General features: G+C 29.4%; 2 protein-coding genes across 3 annotated transcripts in view; one reads left to right on the top strand and one right to left on the bottom strand.

The window, feature by feature from the left end:
- Positions 1–23,980, bottom strand: part of LOC119679805 — a 136,980-nt gene that overhangs the window by 35,719 nt on the left and 77,281 nt on the right. Inside the window, exon 4 of the mRNA XM_038092353.1 lies at positions 17,922–20,169. Within this exon, the coding sequence (XP_037948281.1) occupies positions 17,922–20,169 (2,248 nt within the window). The remainder of the gene's footprint in view (positions 1–17,921; positions 20,170–23,980) is intronic.
- Positions 1–23,980, top strand: part of LOC119679806 (cullin homolog 1-like) — an 86,944-nt gene that overhangs the window by 40,327 nt on the left and 22,637 nt on the right. The gene's annotated exons all lie outside the window — the stretch shown is intronic.

Below are 23,980 nucleotides of genomic sequence, written 5' to 3'. Positions count from 1 at the left end.
TTTCTTTAAAGATATTGATTTAGTTATTTATTTTAAGTTAACACTAAAATTAATTTTAATGTTAACTAAGAATAAGGAACTGGAATACTAGGCCCTTCACCCTCTTAAAAATAGTTTGAGCTTGGTATAAAGAAGTTTTTGTTATTTGTCTTTATGATGAACTCTGAAGAGTTTATTGTTCCGTATATTAATCTAATTTCTTAATCTAATAACTATTGCGCGATCATCGATACAGTCCAGACTTTGCCACTAGTATCATCTAGTCTCTAAATATTTAATCATTTTAAGAATAAAGGGCAACAGAAGATCTTAAGAGTATTCAAAGTTAATATTTACGAAGTTCCTCACAAATTCTCTAATTCGGGTTAAGTTTATTTAATCTATTTTTTTTATATAAAATTGGTTCTTCAATGACTATTTTTAACTCAAATATGTTTTGTGATTATTGGTTATAAATTATAGATGTATTTACATATCTGTTATATTTTTACACATCGGGTATAAGAGCGATTTCGAAAGAAATATGATTTTAATTATTTACACACAATTTGTTTATAACGTATTGCACTTAAAATGAATTCATTATGCGTACATATTTATATTTTTAAATTTATTATTACTTATTGCCTATATAAAAGTGCATTATAAGTATTTGTATTGCAATATAGTGTACAAGAGCTTCTCGGATTATCTATTAAAAAAATCTGTAATGGTTAAATTATAATTCAAAGTCAATTGAGATAAAATCTATGAAGCCACTTTGGAACGTGAATATTTTTTTCACACCTGCAGTAACAAATCCATAAACAATCTATAAACTATAAAAACCCTTCAGCATGACGTTACAGAAAATTATTTTTTATTTTTTATTAAAAAAAAAATTCAATAAATTTGTTATCGTACCAACAACAGCAACCTTCGTAGTATTTTTCGAGTACGTATCTAAATTGATGAACGTAGGTCAGTGGTCACAACTGGAGCACATGCACAAATATTGAATCCACAACAAAAATATGTCATAGGCGCTCTTGCAACACCGAAGTACCAATGTAAGTAACTAAATTAAAATTTGTTCAAGTTTGTTAAAATAATTTGAACATCCATTCAACAATTTTACTGATTTTTGAGTTTATTTATGCTTTCGAAACCAGAAATACACATTGAATTCAATTAAAAAGCAAACTCAATAGCATGAAGAATTTATGAGACTTGACCAGGGACAAAGCATGGGTAATATGTGTTGCAATTGATGAAAACGTAATCTGACATGAACTTACTCAGGGCAGATAAGCCACAGCCACAGTGTGCCCAGAGCAGTCACAGTTTTGTCTGTCTTAATCACTCTGTATAATTACAGAAATGCCATCCATGGAAGAGTAACATTAATTCTTACCTTTGCCTGAAAATTATTCGAATTAATGATTGAATTAAATGCAGATCATGGATTCTACAACAATATGTAAACTATCAAGTCATTTGCTCTTCGGAATTAATTGCCAATTGGTATTTATATTGTTATCTTATGCATATATTTATTTATTTACCTATTGAATATTAAATCGTTTTATATTACTTAAAATTGATTGCTTCACTTAAAGGTTATACAATATAGATTTCAAGAGAATGAATAGAATTGTTTATGCCGAGTATAATTAGACAAGCAATAAAAGTTTTAATTATTTATATACTAATTGCTCATATCCTAACAATTTGATTGAATCAAAATTAATTGCATGTGAAAACTAATTTTGTGTAAATAATTGATATATAATTTCCAAATTAACTATTAAAATTTCAATAATTATTATATGATGATTTAATAAAACATTATAAATTTCATTTAACTTTACAAGTTCCGAATAATTATTTTTTAATACAAAGGATGTTAATTGATTAGCACATAATAAAAAAATTAATATAATTAATTGAAGAAAATTAGCATTTCCTAAAGCAAATTTAGTAATTTAATTAATTAAATTATAATAATAAATAATAAATTAAATAATAAATTATTTAATTATAAATTTAATAACAAAATTGGTTAATTGACGAATACAAGAAAATAAAAAAAATTACTAATTTTCATGCATTTAAATGTTTAAGCCAGTTTATTATTTATTTATACTATAAATGGTATAAATAGTATTCACAATCTCAAGCATCCATGATTTCATTAAGTTAATAACGTCAATACTGGTATTCACGATCTGGGGTAGGAATTTAAAATAGCAATATATATATGCAAAATGTATTTTGTGCTTGCCGCTTTGCAGTTTTATTATATTACTCGACTAACGAGGTTATTACTCGAAATCGTCAGTCCTTCAATAGATTTGGTCAATTAAGTAAAGACACAGATATCTGCATTTTTTGTAGTAATTCTAGTAACGACATGGATTCAACGTGGTCCGGGTCATTGCAATAAATTTCTTTATTAATAAGGAAAGAAAAAATGATTGTTTCAACACCAAAAATAATATCCTTGTAATTAAAAAGTAGTTATTTATAAAGATTATAAGCTTGGATAATTACAAAAGTAATTACAAAGGTTTATAGTCTATAATTGTGAAGCAGTTAGAATATTGCTGAGATAAAGCATGCCTGTCGTAAGAAGCAAGTAAAATTTTGGCACCATTTTGATACTCTTTGGAGTGCAAATGGTAGTGAATGAGATTCATTTACGACACCTGAACGGTGGTGTGTATCGTAACGGGGATCACTTTCCGCAGCTTCGGCTGGCTTAACTAAGTGAGGTAGGCAGTGTCATGCTGGCTGTGGTTTACGTGGGGAGAATGATTGTATTTTACTTTTTTATTCGGCATGGAGCTTCTTATTTAAACCGGGTGCTGTGACCCAAACATCACTATCAGAAGGCCTCGCTTCTTACCAAGGTGTGAGTTATGCTAAACACATAACTTAAGTTGGTGACGGCGGAAATTTCTTGGAATTTCCAATGTAGCATTATTGCCGCATTTTCTTAATACGTGTGTTTTTAAAACACCATAGTGTTGAGCCTTCATGGCATGTAACTATGTTAAACAACTCTGGATTTGGTACAATCTATTGATGAGACTACGGGATATTGGTTAGAAAATTTCAAAGCTAAAGCATGCGTATCGCTTTGAAGTATAAATGGTAGTGAGTAAGCTCGATTTGCTGCACCCGACCGGTGTTGTAAATCTTGTACCATGGGGGTTAGGGCTCACTGCTTTGTCTATTCTGACTAACGGAGGTTGGTCTCTTTAATTGTAGTATCAGGCTCTGTTTGAAACCAACATTTATGCAGATAGAATGACTATTCGTTTACTCTTAATCGATGTGGAGTTCCATTTTTCAATTGGGTGTTATGTTCAAAGAACAATATAGATGTGTTAGATAGGCTTCACTCTCCCCCAAGGAAAGAATTATATCCAATTCATTATATCCTGTAGCTTCAATTGGTATCGGCGATATTCCTCGAAATTTTAATGGGGCATTTATTGGTGTATTATATCGATACCTGTGTCGAGTTGGGTGCTTCCGAATTTTCAAAATAAACATATCAAATGATTTAAGGACTTGTATTTAAATCTTGCAAATGAATCTCTAATTATTTACTTATTTATTTATTTATTTAGAGATTTGTTTTTTTTTAAAGAACAAAACCAAAAAGATCGAAAAAATAGTAAATCGAAAAAATAATAATAAAATAATAAATAATAAACTCGAAAAAAAAATAAAAACCATAAACAGAAAAAAAATAACGAGCGGGAAAAGTTATCCTCTTAATACGTCCACTATCCGCCCACAATAAAACAAATTGATCATATTATAGTTGATTTCAATTTATTTCTAAATGATCTCTCAACGAAGGGTGTTTCATAACAGCGATCACTTTGTTTTAAATTTTATTTTATTTTATTTTTTTGTTTTTTTTTTCCCAAGTGTCTGTTTAGTTATTGTTTAACTTTATGACCAATTAATAAGGATTGTTTGTCGTTTGGAGTCTTTTCGCTGCGTCCAAAATAATCACTAAAAATCATTATTACTTGAGGTGATAATAATTTGCGTGTTCAATTGTTCCAATATTAATGAACCTCTTCACAGTGATATACTTATATTATTTGTACATTATATAAAATTACATAAATTAAATTTAAATTATTAACTACCTTAATCGTGTATCAATAAACATAACTTCAAACAGTGGTAGGCATACAAATATGTTCATTCACGATTATACAATCCAAAATTCGCACTTAATTCAATGTTAATTGTATTTTAAAGGAAATAAAGCAAAATTATTGAATCATCAAATATTCATGTGAACAAGCCAATGCAAAATAAACGTGATGCAAATAATAAACTAACGCAAATGTCAAAAAACAACAACAAATAACAAAACAAGTGGCAATAAAACCAAACAAGCAATAAAAAAATTTAATTTTTAACTGCATAATAAAAAAAGAAAAAAAAACTGCATTGATTCATGCACATACGAACACAAGCAACAAAATCAAAATTAAACTCAAAATCAAAATCACAGTCAATGTCCGTTTTATGCAAATACAATGAAAAACAAAAGTGAAAAATATATAAACAAAAACAAATACAAAATTATTAAATAAAAGAATGTATAAAGATGCAAACAAATAAACTTTTAAAGCAAAAAAGAAAAAAAAATTTGAATTCAGTGTCATTAATGAAAAATAAATTAAAAGCAAATTTTGTTTGGGAGATCCACACATACATACACCTACGCTTTGCACAAAAACTTAGTGGCGACAACAACAACAACAACAACAAATAAAACAAATCAATATTCACAGGTATATTTTTTGTTGCAACCTCATTGACCAACAAAAAAGCTCAATAAAATTGGTGCATCCAAGAGAATATTGTTGCCATCAAACGTAAATGTACATTAGCCATAAAATATTTGAGTTTGCATCTATGTATGTGTGAATGTGTGTTACAAAGGCGTCGTAGCGGGTGGAAGTCAATATGGAGTTAAATTTATGCACTCACACTCGAACACACACACACACATAACCAAAAAAAAAAATATATTGTGCATTATTGATGTGCACATGCAGTTTTACTTATTTCGTGACTGCAAAGCTTCCAAAAACGGTTTCAATTGCGGCCAAGGATAAAATTATTTTTATTTATTAAAAATATTGCATCAAAATCCAAGCGTATAAATGCTAACTGCATTTATCGCATACGAAAAAAAAAACAAAATTAATCAACTGTAATACAAAAGCTCGAATGCACGCCTCAATATTCAATTGTGAACGAATTGAAGTAGTTTTATTTGATAATAATTGATGGACTCTTCAGTGGGTTGGTTGGCATCGTTGGTTGTACGTTACAAACGTTTTTGGTTAACCAAGTTCGCATGCCTTTGGAAAAACCAATTATAAGTGGATATGCAATTATTTTATTTCATAAAAATCATTTTAAATATTTTAATGCTTGATTAATATTGAATTGATTAGAGTAAGTTTCGTGTGACAATAATTATGTTAATGGGCAAAGCATGAATGCAGTAGCAACTATTGTATCTCTTCAAAGTGAATCCATACTGCGCAAAAGTTTAAAACCAGCTTATTATTTTCGAATACCACAATTTCAAAGGGCAATATCACAAAGTATGGGAATGTTTTAATGAAATAAATTAGAAAATATTATGCAAAATTAAAATAATATAACTAAAATTCTGTACTTCATATCAATTATATGTCATTTCAAAATTTATTTAAATAAAAATGAGTATAAATTTAAGGTCACTTCATCCTCAAATCAATATTGACAATGAAGTGGTGATCGCAGAACACTTCATCCAACACGTTGATATGCAAAAAACAATTGCATATCTGTAAAATATGCCTTCAGCATATTATTAAAATCATAATGAAATGACTGAAATAATAAAATAAGCTCCTTTGTCGAAATGTATCAAAGTAGTAGATAACATAAAGCTACAAAGAAAGTCAAACGTATATTGCATAGACTTGTTAATCGGCAGTGAGTGAGGCTAGGAACTGACTCACAAGATAAAACCCGCAATGAATACATGGGTATCCCCTGCATATGTTCTCAGGCTGCTATGCCAGGTGGGTTTAAGAAGCAGAAGTGTCATCAAAAAATTTCTATTATTAGTATAACTGTTCGACGTTTTTCATCTAGATAAGAGCTGACCAAAGAACGGCCCGCGGCAAATATTTGTGCGGTCCCCAACATGTTTCTAATTTACCACATTACGTTAATTTTGTTTTGTTACATTTTAGTAACATCACATTATTTTATTTATATGGTATCCCAAATAAATTAATTAATAGGTTTTAAATAAGTCAATACACTTCACAACTAATCAGTGGCGTCGCTAGGCGTCAGCGATGTCGGCGACCGCCGTCGGCCTCGCGCCCACAGGGGCCTCGCAAAAAGTTACCGACTGTGGAACAATTTTGAACAATTTGGTTTGATAATGGCATTAACCATATTCGAAGTATTTCTGAAAGTTTTTATAGTAACCAGATTCATGTTCACGGTTCCAGTCAGTATAGCATCGACGGAAAGAATCTTCTCAAAGTTAAATTTGATTAAGACGTACTAGAAAAGTATTATGATCCAAGAGAGACTATCTCCATTGGAAATTCTATAAACTGAAGCAAAAATAGCAGCTGGCACAAATTATGATACAATTTAAAAAGAGTGAGGCTAGAAGTAGGAAAATTCAAATATTTTAGTTTGTGTTTATTTTAATTTGATTAACAATAAAACTGGGTTATAAAGGGGGCTTCGCAATTCTGATGACGCTGTCGTGCAGAGGTGGGCTAGCTTCGCCTCTGCAACTAATACCAAAAATGCTGATATTGATACAATCGTAAAAGATAAATTAATGAAGAAATATTAAAACTAAATTTAACATTATCACCGTATGTATTAATTTCTGCGGCTCTCCAACCTATTCAAGTATTTGTATTGGCCCGCGATCTTATCTGATCTGGACAGCTGTGATCTAGACAATATATGTTAATATGGACTGAGTACATACGCAATTAGAAAGTGTTGGTGGTGATATGAAAGTTTTGGAAGGCATGACTTGAAATGTTATCCTGGATAGAATTACATATTGTACTTCCCGCAATTTACTCTAATGAATATCTTGGCAACCTTTTAACTGGTTTTGATCATATTGTCTTGGTTTTAATAACATGATATTGAAATTTTACCATGGCTTGCCTGCAATACTGATTTATATATTATAAAAAATTTGTGGAAAATACTGGGCCAAAGTGTTGCAAAAAAAGAAATTCCGCAGAACAGTGACTGAGTTAAAAGAAAATTTTTTGAAACAATGGAGAAATATTTTCATTGATATCATCCATTATTACTTTTCACGCAGAATTCAAAGCTGCATTAAAGCTAACGGATATTATTTTAAAGAATGAAGAAGTCATCTTAAATTTATGCGCAGATGTTTTTTACTTTAAAGGGATTTCGAAATAAATAATTGATATAAAGAACAGACTAACTATAATTATAACTATAATTAAATAATTCAATTATTAATGAACTTATTAATGAATTTATTAATGAACTTTTGTCATAAATTAACAAAATTCCAAGGTAGAATATACACGTCAAGTACAGCTTTTGGTGAATTAGCTAATGAACCCTGACTCTAAGCTTTAAATTTGATGGGCACAAGTTTCACCCTTGGTACTTGTAGTCGCTAAAACTGTTTATGAATAATTATTTAAAAAATAATTTCAAAATCACTGATGATAGATATTTGGCAAATCTCAAAACAGCTGTATGGTTTACCTAAAATTCAATTAATAATAAATAAATAATAATAATAATAATAAATAATAAAATTTTGTTGTGATTCACTATTGGTTAAAAAACCTTTCTATTAAAACAATAGTTTCTATTAAGAAGTATGGTTTCTTTCGTCATAATTGATTTCAAAAGTCAAATTTAATGAAAAAAAAATTAATAAGTCAAAACATTCTGTACTTTGTAATATTGCAACATAACGTTTGTGATTACTCTCTATTGTTTTCTCTGATAAAAAAAATTGCCAATTGGGCAATTCTTAACCAAACATAGATTTAGATATTCAAATGAACATAGACAATTTAGTCAATTTAGATATTCAAATGGCTAAAAGAAGTCAAGACCCTTTTGTGATAATTCAGGTTGTAGTTCATTGTACTTCCTGAATTAAGGCGTTATAGTTGTTGCGAATGTCTGCAATTAAAAAGTTTTAGAATATATACTGGTTATGGGTAATTTAATATTAAAAAAATGTAGAGCAGATATTGTAACCAATACCGCATCCTGAGGTACTTTCCAAGGTACTTTCCAAGCTAGATGAAGATACTAAATTCGTTCGAATATAAAGTCGTTACCTGATAATCATAGCATACTGCATAGTAAGACGAGAACCAGAGAAGTTCGAAGAGTAAATACACGCTAATAAGACTAGGGTGCGCAATATGATTCAAGTCTGCGTGATTTATTGCATGTATGAGACTGTAATTATTATTACTAAAGAGCCATCAACTGATATGATACAAACATTTTGCTTAATAGCATTAAAATTAAAATATTATTGGTTAGCTACATATAAAAGACTTATTGCTTTTTATATGTTTTCTGAGAACAGTGCTAGTGCTATTAAAAAGTATATTAAAAATTCAAAAGTTTAGTATGTACCTTCTGCACAAGTATCCGGATTTGGTTGTTTGTTAATTACTCCTTAAGTTATAGACGTTTTTCAAAAATTTTTTGTTATGTTGGTACACCCTTTCTTGACATACAGTACAAATTTGAGCGCCATCTGTCAATTAGTTTGTTTACAGCAGCTGTTAATGTGAGATTACCTCAAGTGTATTTACTATGGAAAATTTTTATTGTACGCAATTTTTTGACCAAACATGGCACCACTGTCATCGCTCTGGCACCATATTCGCCAGATTTGGATCCGTGCGACTTCTTCCTGTTCCCGAAACTCAAATTGTCCCTTCGTGGTAAGCGTTTTGAGTCGATTGAATCGGTAAAAGAGAATTCGCCGAAGGAACTAAAAGATTCGGTTAAGCGTTGGCATATTGTATCTCTTCAGAAGGAGCATATTTTGAAGGAGATAAAATAAATATGGAATAAAATTTAAACTTGTGCGTTTTATTTTCAAAATCCTAGTACTTTTTGAGCAGAAGGGAGTTAAAGTAGTAGTCTAGTATGATATTAAGGCCCTTTGCCTTCTACTTAGTTATTTTTTTTAGCAAAATGCAATAACAATCAATTATTACAAAAAGATCGGTTTGTTCACATGATAAATAATATTAAGTGAACATCACATTAATTTTAAAAATTTTTTGATCTTTACATAATATATACTTTAATCTCTAAATATTTTAAAGTTTCATTGCCTAATAAAAGTATTAACATCTATAAACCCACCGAACTTAAAGTTGCAAACAAACTAAATTGCGTAAAAAAATTTTCTAGTAAAATCAAAGTTCAATTTTTAATTAAATGCAAGTGAAACCCATATTTACCGGAAAATTTGTTTCAAAATCACAACTACACACATTCCCTCGATGGCACTTTTCATAATTTGACCAAATTTGAAGACGTATTACTTCCTTGAACATATACGACAACTAGTAATATGCAAAAAATTGTATTTCAAATCCGTGATTATCGCAAGCAACCTATTCAGGCCCAAACATGGTGTGGCGAGATTACCTAATCATACATTTAAATAGTCTTTATGACGTACGTGCACATTTGTTAATGTCCAATTTTCTATTTTTTTCTCCTTTTTGAAATGACAGACAAGGCGCTACAAAGATAATATTCAAATTACATACAAACGTACTTTAAATTAGACGTACTCATATATACTTCATGGCTGTATCTTTTCGATACTGCAATTAGATGTGAATTAAGTTTAACAACCACTGGGAGAGTTACGATGATTTTTTTTTTCGTTGCTGTTTTGTTTTATTTTTGTTATTAGTTTTTAGTTAAGTTTATGTAAATTGCTTTTATTATGAAAAAATTAAAAATATTAAAATACGAGTAATACTTGGTGTGTGTAATATTAGCGCTAATTATAAGCGCATTAAAGCTTGGTTAGAGCACCGACTTCATAACCTCAAGACGTTAATTAAATGCTGCTGATGAGGTTGCTGAAGAAGCAAAACGATTTCGATAGATACTTTGAAGTAATAACTTATGTATATCTTAACAGTGTTTGGTTTCATTTTTAAAATCAATACAAAAATTATTCAATGATTAAAGAGTTATTGACTTAAAATTACATTGTCACGATTATTTGAAGTCGCAATTTTGTATTTAAAAATGTGTTTATCTTTGATTGGCAATAATTTTAAAGTGATTTAACAAATATAGAAGCTTATTTGGTTATAATTGCAATTATAATCAGTATTATGGGGTTAAAAATTATATAACAATAAACAAGTGTTAATAAAAAGTATCATATCTATATATTGTGATATGACAAAATTATTTAATATACTTTTTTGTAATTAAAAGTAAAAAAAATAAGGATTGAGTTTTTAAAATTTTATTTTTTAAGACACATTATTATCTTTTTTAATAATAGTAGTGAAAATCTACTGTAATAGTTTATTTTAAATATTTTAACATTGAATATGATTATTCAGTAATTTTCTTCAGAAACTTTGAAATCTAACGGTACTATTATTTGCTAACTATTGGGTGTATAATTCAGTTGATTGGATTTTTCAAGATATAGCCTAACATTTGCATCAATTTAAATAATATTTAATCGGTTTAAAATTTTTTTTTTTTATTGAACAATATATCTTTATTGGACCGCTTTAAATTAAAGCCTTTCAATTAGTTTTAAAATCTAAAAGACTAATAACATTGAATTACAAATCATTTTATATAAATATACTATAATGATATATATAATTATTTAAAAGTTATTTTACCCCTTAAAATAACTCGAAATAAGTAGCCAGGGCTTATTTACTACATATTATGGATGATAAGGTCTTAAAATAAACACAAAAATTAAGTATTTATTAAAGAATGTTTAGTATAACAGTTACGCCATCTCTTGGAAAATCCGAAAAGCTAAATTTTGCACACAAAACTATTTGTCTATTGATAGTATTCTCATTCAAAGCAAATGGAATATCTATGAACAAAAAGAAATTTGCAACAACAAAGATATTCTGTAATAATGCATTCACATTGTCTTATTTAGGCATTTGCTCATTTATATTAATGACTGAACGTTCACATTATAATGAACTTATTTATGTAGCTGATAAAACTTTAACATTTTATATATTTTTCTTATCATATTCACATATGAATTACTTGAATTAAAACCAAAAATAGATATTAATTCGAAGTGATTTTAATAAAAAATGAATTCAATTCACACCCACGCTTTCTTTAATTAATATCACTTATTGTAATTATATGTAATATGTAATATAATTAAGTAATTTAGCTGTGTCTAAGTAATTTTAAAATTTAAAACAAAATGCCACTAATAACGCAAAACTTATACACAATTGGTAGAGTTTATTTTATGATTTGAAATATTTGTACTAGAGAGTTATTAATCTTAAATTAATTATATGTGTTAAAAGACTATTTACTCAGTTTTAACAAATCGCTTTTCTGAAGCATAAAATATTTGGATATTTTAATATGTATTTAAATAAATAAGCTAATAATATCATGACTATTTAAATAGTTTTTACCAGTAAGTTGTTAACTTATTTTGGTATTTTGTAAATGTTTTTCTCCGACATGAATTTTACACGGTTAGTTATTTTTAAATAATATAGTTTTATTAGCAAATTTGTGTTCAAAAAATAATATTTATGGTACTATAATTGTTTATAATTCATATTTTTTACCTTTCACATATAGCGAAAAAGAGATATATTAAGTTTGCCAGTCTATATGTTGATTATAATAAATACACAATATTAGAATATTTTTGTTTTAAGATCGATATAGATAATAGTTAAGACAAAAACTTTGATACGGATATAATATACATATTATATCCAAATAATATATTACATGTATGTATATTATTTTTAAAGAGTTTTAGAAATTTTTCTTTCGCTTAGAATTCAAAACTAAGAGCATTCAACAAAATATATACACTTTATCTAAAAAATAATCGGAATTAAAAAAAAATATACAAAAAAATTATTAGTCAATTAAATTTCCTTCAAGCAGGACCCCATGAGTGTCGCCTAACAATGTGGTTGTTAGACCTAATACTCTATTATTTTTTTGTCTCATCAAATACATTTTTACTAAATCTTCTTTGGGAACAAAAAAGTAGCATAATACCATATGAGATTGTGGGACCAAGTCCACTACACTTTTTTTTGTCATATCGAAGGTATCTTTACTAAATCTGCTTTGGGAACAAAAATAGTAGTGTTATGCCGAAAAACTCAAATAATGCAATATTCTATACGTTTTTGTAGCCTTATCTGTACCGCAGTTACGTTGGAAACTGGAAAAGTGACAATAAATAATGTGAAGTCAGTATGGTGCTTGATCGATCACAATAGTTGAGTTTGGTTCATGCCACTATAGAGCACATAAAAACTTTATTACAAAAACCAGTAATTACAAATTATAGATATGTTATGTTAATACACTGGATAATAAGTCGTCAATTCTTCAGAATTTTAAACATTAGCGCTTCTTATTTAATTTGTACAATTTGTCTTTTCTTCCTTTAGATTATTATTTAATTGGTCTATTGTATGTAATTGCTATTAGTGTCAAAGTGGAATAGATGATTCACCTTGTTGTGATAAACCCTAGTACTAAACTAATTATTTGTTAATCTAGAGTTCGTGTAAAGCGAATCTGAATATAGAGCGCTTAGAGGTCACGTCTTTGTTTCAATGCAGTTGGACAATATCAAGCGATATAGTTGACCTAACTTTCGTGAAAGTAATACTTAAGGGCTGTACCCCTTTGGAATGGTGATTATATTATAAGTATTATTTCTATTCGGTTTGTGGAATATAATGTTCATGACTGTTAGATTTTTTATTGGCTTGACGCAATAAATGTTCTGAGATCAGTTCATGAATTTAGTAACCCATTCATACGGGAAAAGTGAATTGGAATCCCTGAAGTAAGACAGTTTTATTCACTTAACATTTCTGCATTCAACAGTAGTCAACAGGTTTATCGAAATATGTAATGAAGGAAATATGTAAACTTTTTTATTGGCTAGATGCAAAAGCTTTTTTGATATTAGATAACGGGTATAATAGCTTATTCATATGGCACAAGTTTACTTTGGTCCCAGTATTAAAGCAAATCAGCAATTTGAGAGAAACATATCAATAAAGATATTTAAAAAAGATATACTTTTAATCTAAAAGTAGTCTGTTGGATCACGATTGTATTAATTTATTTATACAACAAAAATTGGGATTGGAGGATTAAGACTAAATTTGAATTCACTTGCTATAGCTAATTTAATCGGCAGGTCGATAAACAAGAAAATGTGTTATTTCATAAGTATAAAATCGTATTCGCAGTATAATGGTTCTTCATGGTTTTAGTACCGTACAGCTTTTTTTGTAATCAGTCTTTAAAGGTGGTTTTAGTGTGTTGAAGTCTCACATAGTGGGTTTCGAGGCTTGGTATTTTGAAATAAAAGATGTGGTATTGAAACTCGGACTTAGCAAAAATAAAAATTTTTTACTGAAAATAGCAAATACATGAACAACAATAATTTCAATTAAATTATTTACATGACAATTAAGTCTTGTCATGTGAATAAGGATAAGGATAATAAGAAATAAGGATTGGTAAGAATTTTCTTTTAATAAAAAACTTTCCATAAATTTTTTTATCTGCTTTAAATTTATTAGTTTATCCATTTAACATACATATGGTATATCAAAGATCCTCACGAATTATTTTATTGCTCTTTTCAAATTTAATTATAGTGCAGGATAGATGTTGTCAATTTGTTGTATAATAGTAAAGTTCCAATCGAAAAACCTTAATGAGTTCTTGGTAAACCTTAGTGAGTTCAGTTAAATTCATGAAGAAAATAAAATTTTAGTGTTAATTTTTTCTTGCTGATAATGACGCGTCTTATGTCGAAAAGAAACTACTTAAAAGTTATAACAGTTCGAATAGAAATGAAAAGACAACAACATAAATTTCGTTAATTTATTGAGATTTGGTTGATCATACAACCAGTAGTCATCACCAGTAGTCTTAGCAGGTATTGGAATTTTTTAATTAGTTTATAGTCCGTATATAATTTGTTTGGACTGCAAGTGCCAGGCTTAGAGCTCGTGCGTGTTAATAAAATTTTAATTTTTATATAATATTATATATTGTCCCAGTAAATATTCTAATGTCAAATACTGTTGATATTTAGAAGTTAATAATAAATCTAAAGACCTAAAAATTTTTTCTACTTAGTTGTTCGAAGGGCATATAAGGTATATTAAAGGTAAATGCTTGACCCATAAGTATTACAAATGTCTATAATTTTAATTTTTTATATTCTTTTTGAGTAAATTATTTTAAAAGTTATTTAAAACCCATTATGAATTTTTTGAGTATTTTAAAAACAAATTATTTTTTACAAGTCCAAATATATAATAAAATCTATAATAAGTTATAAAATCTATCTTTAAGTGAAAAATAAGTTGAAATATTTCTGCATCGCACTGAACGCAATACATAAATATGATTAAATTTAAGATTATTTATTATTTGTTAAGGATCACAATTTTAAATTAAATTAAATAATGCAATAAATGCATGATGCAATAAAAATTATTGTGCAAGTAAACAAATATTTTAATTAAGAGATCAATCAATATTAAAAAAAGTATTCGTTAGATTGACAATACTTCTAATGCGGCGCTAAAATGCGACTGGTTTAAGCTCATACCGAATAAATCTGAAAAATTTGACAAGAGAATATCTCGAATAACTTAGCATCATCGAACCTAACATAATCAAGTATTTGTGGAAAATTAATTATTTTCGCTTTAGAATCAACACCAACTATAAAGATATAAATTTAATTGCGAAAAATTTTATTTTGTAGTTAATAAAAATCGTGTTAGAGCGATGTTAAATTAGTTAACCTTGTCATTTTTCACTGTGCTGTCTTGTACCAAGAACTCAACTTATCCGAATTTGCATACCTAGCCGGAGAGGAGTGCTGTTGTGCGGAGCCGAAGGTGGGAGTTAGCAACAAGTATCTAAGTTGTTCAAAATTGTTGTGCAATAAATTCTTAATTTTAGTAGCTGCATTTAATTTTGCAGTTGCTTAATACCGAAACTGGCGTTCTTATTAAAAAAATTTTTTCTTTTTAAATTACGGAAAATTGTTAACACGTATACGTACTTGTGGTGCAAAAAAACTTGTTAGCAATAATTGAAAATTACTCTCGAAGTGGCCATGAAACAAATTGGTATTTCATAACATTTTTGTGAAGGATTTTTATTTTTGTTTTTTCTTTTTTTTGGTGGAAAATTATTAAAATTTTAAGTAAAGAAATAATCGTATTTATACCGAAAAATAAACAAACTGTTTCATACATAAAGTATTTAATAATTTTATGTTAAATTGACTTAAATGACTTATTTTAATAACTAGGAAGGAAATAATTGCTACGTTCGATTGGGTAAAAATATTGCCTAGACCAGAGTTTCTTAACCCAAAAAGTATGGCGGGCAATAAAATACTCAATGTGTTTTATAATGATTAGTGTTAATATATTTCCAAATATTAATATTATTATTATAAGAGTTATACATTTAAATATACTATATATAGTATACTATATAATATATACATTAAGACCGAAAAGCTTTCGGAAATTCTCATTTAAAATTCGCGCGCTGTATATTTTCCGATATTTTAAGTTTATGTAGTTTGGCAGCACTGTCCTTAATTACTATGCCAAAAATGAGCGCGATCTGTCAGACAGTTCGTTTACGGCAGCTGTTGAAACCAGTTCACCTCAGTAGGGCGTTGCGAAAAAAACAATGGAAAAAAATATTGAACAAAGAGTTTGCATCAAATTTTGTGTTTCGAACGAAATTTCGTGTGCAGAATCGTTGCGAATGCTACAAAAGGCTTATGGGGAATCAGTTTTATCGAAAACTCAAGTTTATGAGTGGTACAAAGCCTTCCAGGACGGTCGTACGACCGTCGAAGACATTTCGCAACGCACTACTGAGGTGAACTGGTTTCAACAGCTGCCGTAAACGAACTGTCTGACAGATCGAGCTCATTTTTGGCATAGTAATTAAGGACAGTGCTGCCAAACTACATAAACTTAAAATATCGAAAAATATACAGCGCGCGAATTTTAAATGAGAATTTCCGAAAACTTTTCAGTCTTAATGTATACAATATGTACGATATATACTATATATATGTACATTTGCACTACCTTTCCTTTATGTATTTTTCTAAGGTTATTTTCAAATAACTATTAGTTAAGTATGAATTTTAAATAACATAATATATATAGGTATATATACAATACAATTTTTTTAAATTCCTACTTAACCAATAGTTATTTAAAATTAATCTTAGAAAAATATATAAAGGAAAGGTAGTGCAAATGTAGAGATTGAGAAACGCTGGTTTTCATCAACATGGTTAAATGATAAAATTCGATATTATATTGGCTTAACTCTATAGTTGAGTCACGTTGTTAAGCGACTATTAAAATTATTATTATTTTTTTTAATTTTAAATGTAGTGTAAAAGTATTTATGCCTGTAAAATACACCTCGTTTTAATTAAAAAAAAAAAATTATATTAACACACTTCTACAGTAAATGGCAATAATGCTGCTTTATTAGCAAGTCTGCATGGGCACATAAAATAAAGATTCAGTAGTTGGAGACAAATATGTACGTAGTCAGGAGTAAGGGGCTGAAGTCGCTCTCCAAAATTAATCACAGGACTATATATTCATGTTTATTTGTATTTAATGCTTTATGTCTAGTTGATTAGTTTCTTTAATTATCTGAAATTATCTGAAAGTCTCTTTCGAAGTAAATTTCTGGTTTCTAGTAAAAATATAGCCGAGGTAGTGTAATGGAGAGGTTGTGGGATAGTGTATATGTACATTTTTTCATATTTCTTTTAAAAATTTTATTAACCTTATCAATATCATATTTTATCCTTTGGGAGATGTAGCTATAAAACCAGATATGGTCATTGTAGTTCAAAATCTAATTCAACATAATGTTTAATGCACTTATAAATACAGTAAGATAGACTCAACTGTCACTATAGATACATACATCATTATACTTGAGTATTCATTAACATATGTTCAACTGTTATTAGATATATATACATATATAATTTTATAAATAAGCTTTAAGTATAATCGACTTCAAGTAAGAGCACGATTTCGATTTCTCAGGCACGTCCATTCAATAATGATTTTTAGTTCGGTCAGTTATTTATTTCACTATTCAATGCAAATGAGTTTTTGAGATATCGGGATCTAAAGATTGAAATTTATTTGTGTAAACCACAAGTGGATGCGCCAGATGGCCTGTTATAAATTTGTTATTGTATAATTAATGTAAAAATTGCATATACTGGTTAGATGGTATATGTACTTTTTGTTAGTTCAAACATTATTAAAATTTTCCAATTTTAAATCTCAATATCTTGAGAAGTTATCTATATCGGTATATAGTGTAGTGGAAAAAGTTGCTAAAAAGTACCTAAATATACTAAAATCCGTTGTAGAATATACGTGACTAGGAAGTCAGATGTGTGCCTATGTCAGTTATGCATATTTAAGATCCATTGCATTGCATATATTAATTTAATATCATAGAAAATAGTAAAGTGTACTTACATAGGACATAGTAGTTTGAGCAGTATTTGTCACCATACCGCTGCGTTTTCCTAACAGTGACTGATTAATACGATTCGTGCCATAATACATTTCCCAAATGCTTGGTTTTTTTCGATGCCATTCCAATATGGAATTCTTATCACCTGATCCTGTACTAGCACTATTTGAGCCTGCATTTGATAAACCAACACCACCACTTGGTCCCAATTTGGAATCTAATTGATTTAGTACTGGATTTTGATAAGCTAAATTGCGTTGCATTTGTGTAGGTTTTAATGAGGTTTCGGATGTTGCAGGTACTTGATTATCGCGTATCGTTTCAATATAACAATCGGCTCTCGGAAATATTTCAGCAATAGATTTACGTTTCATTTTAAAATTTGGATCACTTGCACATTTTATAGATGCAATCTGCTGTTGCTGTTGATTTACAACAGCACTTGCAAAAGTGTTGGATGCATTATTTCGATTGACTTCGTATGTACTAAGTCCAATGCATTCATAACTATTATTGTGAGGTTGTCGATGTTCGAATGCTTTCATCATTTTCGCAATTTTTTGATTTTTTAGAAGACCACTACAAAGCTGTCGTATTTCCATTTCACTTTGTTGATTCATACGTGCCAAATATGTTTCTAATTCATCCTTTAATGCCTTAATCATTCCCTCCAATTCTTTTGGTATTTCATCTACTTTAGTTACCAACTTTTTGTCCTCAGTACGTGCACGTAAATCATTGTTTGATGCAGAAAGTTTCAATATTTTCTCGCGTACATCCTCTAAAAGTTCTCGTGTGTTTTGGAAATGTAACTGATCGACGTAGGGTTTGGGTAGATGATCGACTGCTGCAGACTTTATAGAGCCATTATCAGTTCCTAAAACTATATCACTTTCAACACGATATGCATCTTCAGGGCAGGAGTTTATATATTTGGCACATTTATAGTGATTTTCAGCTTGCTCATCATTAAGAAATGTAGGATTATCAATACCACTTGCTTCATATTGCGTTTTATGTGTCTTGCTGCGTTTAATACCTTTGGTTTCGTTTGCAAGTAGAAAAGCATCCATGTCGATATCTAATAGTGAATCATCTACTAAATGACTTTGCCAAGGACGTGTTGTATGCGCTAAATCATAATCTTCAATTATGGTAGGAAGTTGGTTGTGTTGGCGTAATTTTTCACTAAATACATGCTGATGCGGGTACTGGTGATGTTGGTTTTGCATTTGCGTTTGCGTTGAGGACGCTAAACATTCCTGAGAACTCAGACTTGAAAAAGTTCTTAAATGACGATCCAGGTTTTCGATGCTCGCTTCGAGCACACGTAAACTTTCACTGAATTGTGGTTGTACATTTGTTTGTTCTGATGTAAGTCGTAATGTACTACTGTTTTCCACCGTAAGACTTTCATCATCGGTATCACCATCGCACTTATTGTAACTACTCTTCAGACCTACAACACCGATCATGTCTTTAGTGTTACTACTATTCAAAATTTTACTCTGTGTTAAAACATTAGTTGCCGCAGCTGGTATTTGTTTTTGGAGTTGATTGTGCAAAATTGCAGTGTTGTGCACTTTTGCTGCAATATCACTTTTACTCTTACTATTTACATCTAAGATATCGACAACTGGTTCGCAATATATGTGATCTTCTATCGAATATGTTGAACACACATTGGAACTGTAATAGCCGGATGAACCACTTTTGTCTGTGGAATAGTGAGATTGGTGTGAGCTGGTTCTACCATGTTGTTCATTGCCAACATTTTTGGTAGGCGCTGCGGTGATGATTTTATTATTGACTAAAAGTTTATTTCGATTGTAAATGCCACCGCTAATTGCTTGTTTATTACGCAGGTCTACTTCTTCTTCTATGCTCGCCATTGAAGTTGCGGTCGAAGCTGTTGTTGATGTAGAGCTAATGGATTGTTTTTTGTGCCGTGCCATCTTCAATGTCCCTGTATTTGTGGTTTTTATGGCAATATATTTTTCTGTTGGTAAAGGAAAACTGGCATTACTAGCATCATTCACCATTGATTTACTAATTGGCTGAGGACGAAACGTGTTGCTGCTGTTGTTGTTCATGTTGTTGTTAGTCAGCAACATCGTTTCACTGTTGCTCTTGGCAATACTTAGAGAAGTGCTGTTGCTTTTGCTGCTACTGCTGCAATTATCATTTTGTAACAGTTTGGCATTCGTTGCTGAGATAACTGGCAATGGCATTGAATTTGGAACAGTAACACTGCAAGGAAAAGAAAACAAATAGAGAAAAATGTTAAAATGGAAAATTTTATTTCATATCAAAATTGAAAGTGGTCATATCTGTGCATGGATTGAGCAAAAGTGGGTTAATGTAAATTATGGCTTACAAATGTAATAAAATTTGCAAATTTAATGAGCGAAAGCGTTTGACTAGATTTCTAACACCGTATCTACAGTAGACAAGAAATGAGTTTCTTTTGGCAAATTTTTGATAATTTTTTAATTAAATATTGTGAATTTGCAATTAAAACTGCAAATTGATTTTAACTGTAGAAAGTTGAACCTATGAAGATATCACTTAGATTGTCACATACTGAAAATATAATGATGTATCAATATAATATTTGCAACATTCAAATTATAATCACTCATTGACAATTAACTGTTAATAGAAAAAAAGTAATATTTTATTAAATTTAAAACCAGTTTGTTTGCAATAGAGGTAGGTGAAGTGGATGGAAGATCAAATTTTCCCCAATTAGCTAAGGCAGCCCAATTGATTTCACATTTCTTGTAAAAATGTGTAGAAAGTTGGGTACATTAGAACCAACTGTACAGATACATTGGTAAATGCAAGTATCTGGCCCATACCAATATATCGTCGAGTTTGAAAAGGAATAGGGTGCCAAACTGAAGTCTATACTACTCGAGCGCTGGTAGGCATGTACTACAAGAGATTTGATAGGGCACCCCAAATCTAGCTTCATATTGCCCTATAACACAGTGTTCCGTTAGGGCCGAAATTATCTTAGATACCTCTTATTTACTTCTGTGAACTAAGTTAGAGGTTCTACTTTTGGAATATAAAGGCCATGTGTCTCTACCTGGTTACTAAAGAAATGTTAGTTTGTCGTGAAAAATGCTCGTCTACGGCAGGTAGGAACACAAATTAATATGGAAAGTTCAATAAAAGAGGCACCAAATCTGGCTACCTCATTCGCGCGCTAGTTCCCTGCCATACTAGCAGGTTCAGGAACCCATACTAGAGTTAGCTTGCAGTAACTACCTTGCGATTGAATTAAAAACAGAAATTGAAAAAATTCGATAAAACGTTAAAGACCCTTTCTCATTTTGTAAGAAATTTCAGCTTTATATGTACTTTATGTTTGAATAATTCTTTAATTTTGGAATAGAATAATTACAGTAGCTTGTTATGCATGTTGTTGATTAAATATTTCGCTTGCTTTAGTAAACCTACTTCTCTTACTGACCAATAAAAAATCTAGTTTCTTATATTCAACGTATTATACGTAAATAAAGCAGAGATTATAGTTCTACTGAACTGCATACGTTACGACCTTAATTTATATAGTACCTTACAATTCCTACATAAAACCAGACATAAAACCACAAGCGTAAAAAGAAAAGAAGAAACGCCATACCAATAATTTATACTTTAAGGAATTTTTTCAATACCTGAGAGCATGTCTTCATCCAAGCTATACTTCGCCAAAACGACATTTATATCCTCAGTCGATTGTCCACTGAGAAGTGTCCTGTCTGATATTTCCGAAACTACTTCGAGACGGTTGAAAGTGATATTGCATTCTATTTATAAACTATTTAGGTAGGCAGGTTATACCAGCGATCCCTAGGGATTCACTTAGGTCTATAGAGCCATTGTATTACCGTATATTTAATAACTCAGAGGTTAGAACCATTTAGAACTTTTGGAAAAGCTATTCAAGAGGAGGTCTGGCATTTCGCTAAGATCCTTAAAAAAGAAAGCCTCTAAAGTGATAAGGTTTCGCTACGAATGTGCTGGACAGAAACAAAGCAGATAAACGGCACTTTCTCATCTTAGTTACTTACTGTAGTAAGTAAACCTACTATTAGACTGATATATACGGGGCATCCTAATAAGAGAGTTGGATTTCCTTTTATTGGAGCGTGGTCAGATTGCATACAGCTGTCTGCATATCATTAAGTTTTCTCATTTTTTATAAAAAAAAGCTATTTATTAAATTTTTCCACAGGCAGAAAGGATGTCACAATCCATGAAGGATGGCAAAGAATCGCTACGACAGCGGTGTAATTTTCCCCGACTCTTTGTCTATAAATTTTTCTTATTTTCAATTAGACTTCTTGAAGTGAAACATTAAATAAACTATCGGAATACATACATCATCTATTATTTTTTTTAATTAAAAATTTATTCCATGTTGACAGCTTAACGCGTCTTCCTTAATCCCTCCGTATGAAAACTATTAGTTATTATTTACTAAAGCTTGCGGAGTCTAACAAATATATCAAAAATCACATAAAATAAACCACTTGAATAAAATTATTGGCTCTGATAATTAAATATAATCGTATCTATTTAAAGCAGATCTTTTAAAAATTTTATTTTTTTCAATTAATTTTTTTATCACAATTTTTCTTGTCGGCCCTTTTTTTCTGTGGATAAAATCGACGTTAGTTCTTGCCTTGAAAAACGAGCAGTTAAAAATAAAGTTTATAGCAAATTAATTAATTAATTAGAATTAATTGCCCCCAATAAACATTTTATTAACACTTTTATTTTATATACTCAACAAAAGGTTTGTGTATCTATATATAATGTTTTCATGTTCAAACGCTCTAATCTTTTGTTAACAAGATAATCCACGTTTTATCGTTTATGAGCACTTATTTTGTTTATATAAAAAAACTTTTGTATTGAACGTGTTATAAAAAAACATTATAAGATATAAAATATATCTAGTTTTTTTCAATAAATAATAAAAATAAATGACAGAAGGTTAGGAAATTGATAAAGTTATTATTGCTTACTTCAAGCAGAACCCTCGATTAAATATGGCTTGGTACGTACGTGTGTAAAGATACATAAATAATTACAATAATCAATATAAATTGTAATGATAAAAAATCTTTTTTTGCTAATTAAAAAATTTAGAGAAATATGAAGTGAATATAAATAAAATACTTGAAAACTTGTATGTATTTTTTATATGAAAATACAAATTTTATTATTTTATAATGATCATCTTTCCAAATAATTTTTCTTACAAAACACTTTCAATGATTTGGCAACATAACACTGTTATCTAAAACTTCAAAATAAATTTAAACTAGTTCTAAACAGGATTTTTATATATTATAAAACTTTGTTTGGTGGCTATTGTATATACAATATATTGGTTAATTTTTTTTCAATTTTTAATAATCAATAAACCACAAGTTACATGTTATAACAAGGAAAGTTGCTTTATTTACTTTCAAACTAAAATGAATACTTAATTTCAAATATTTGTGATATTTTACTTTTTAAATAGCAGCTGGAGTATTCAGTTTTATATAACTGTGAATAGTTATAACTGTGATTAATAAAATTTAAATAAAATCAGAAATCTTTTAATTTTTTGATTAACCCATATCCGCCCAAGGATTTTTTTTTTGGAATTATTGGTCAAAATGTTTTTTTTTAAAGCTTAAAGTAAGGAGTGGGAGGGGGGTGTGGAGTGAAGTCAAAAATATTTTTGTAAAGCTAAAGCTTCATACATTCAAAGTAATGATATATATAAACTCTAAAGTTTTGCTACTATAAACAAAAAATCCATGAAAAGTGATAAAATTTGCTGTTCGATTAATCGAACGTTGGGCGGATATTGGTTAAAGTAAAAATTGTTACATTTTAGTTTACTATCAATATTTACTTCACTTTTTACTTTGGCGATAACAATCCATTATCGAGTTTCGGACTGACGCAGCATATCTCTCTAGGTGCCTTTGCTGCGTGCGCGCTCTCTTCAGTCTCTTACATCAAGTCCGGTTAGTGCTGCCTCGAATTG

This window comes from Teleopsis dalmanni, chromosome 2 (genome assembly GCF_002237135.1).
Source record: "Teleopsis dalmanni isolate 2A chromosome 2, ASM223713v2, whole genome shotgun sequence".
NCBI classification, from domain to species: domain Eukaryota; kingdom Metazoa; phylum Arthropoda; class Insecta; order Diptera; family Diopsidae; genus Teleopsis; species Teleopsis dalmanni.
Note: the sequence above shows the minus strand (reverse complement) of the source record. Positions and strands in the feature narration are given on the sequence as shown.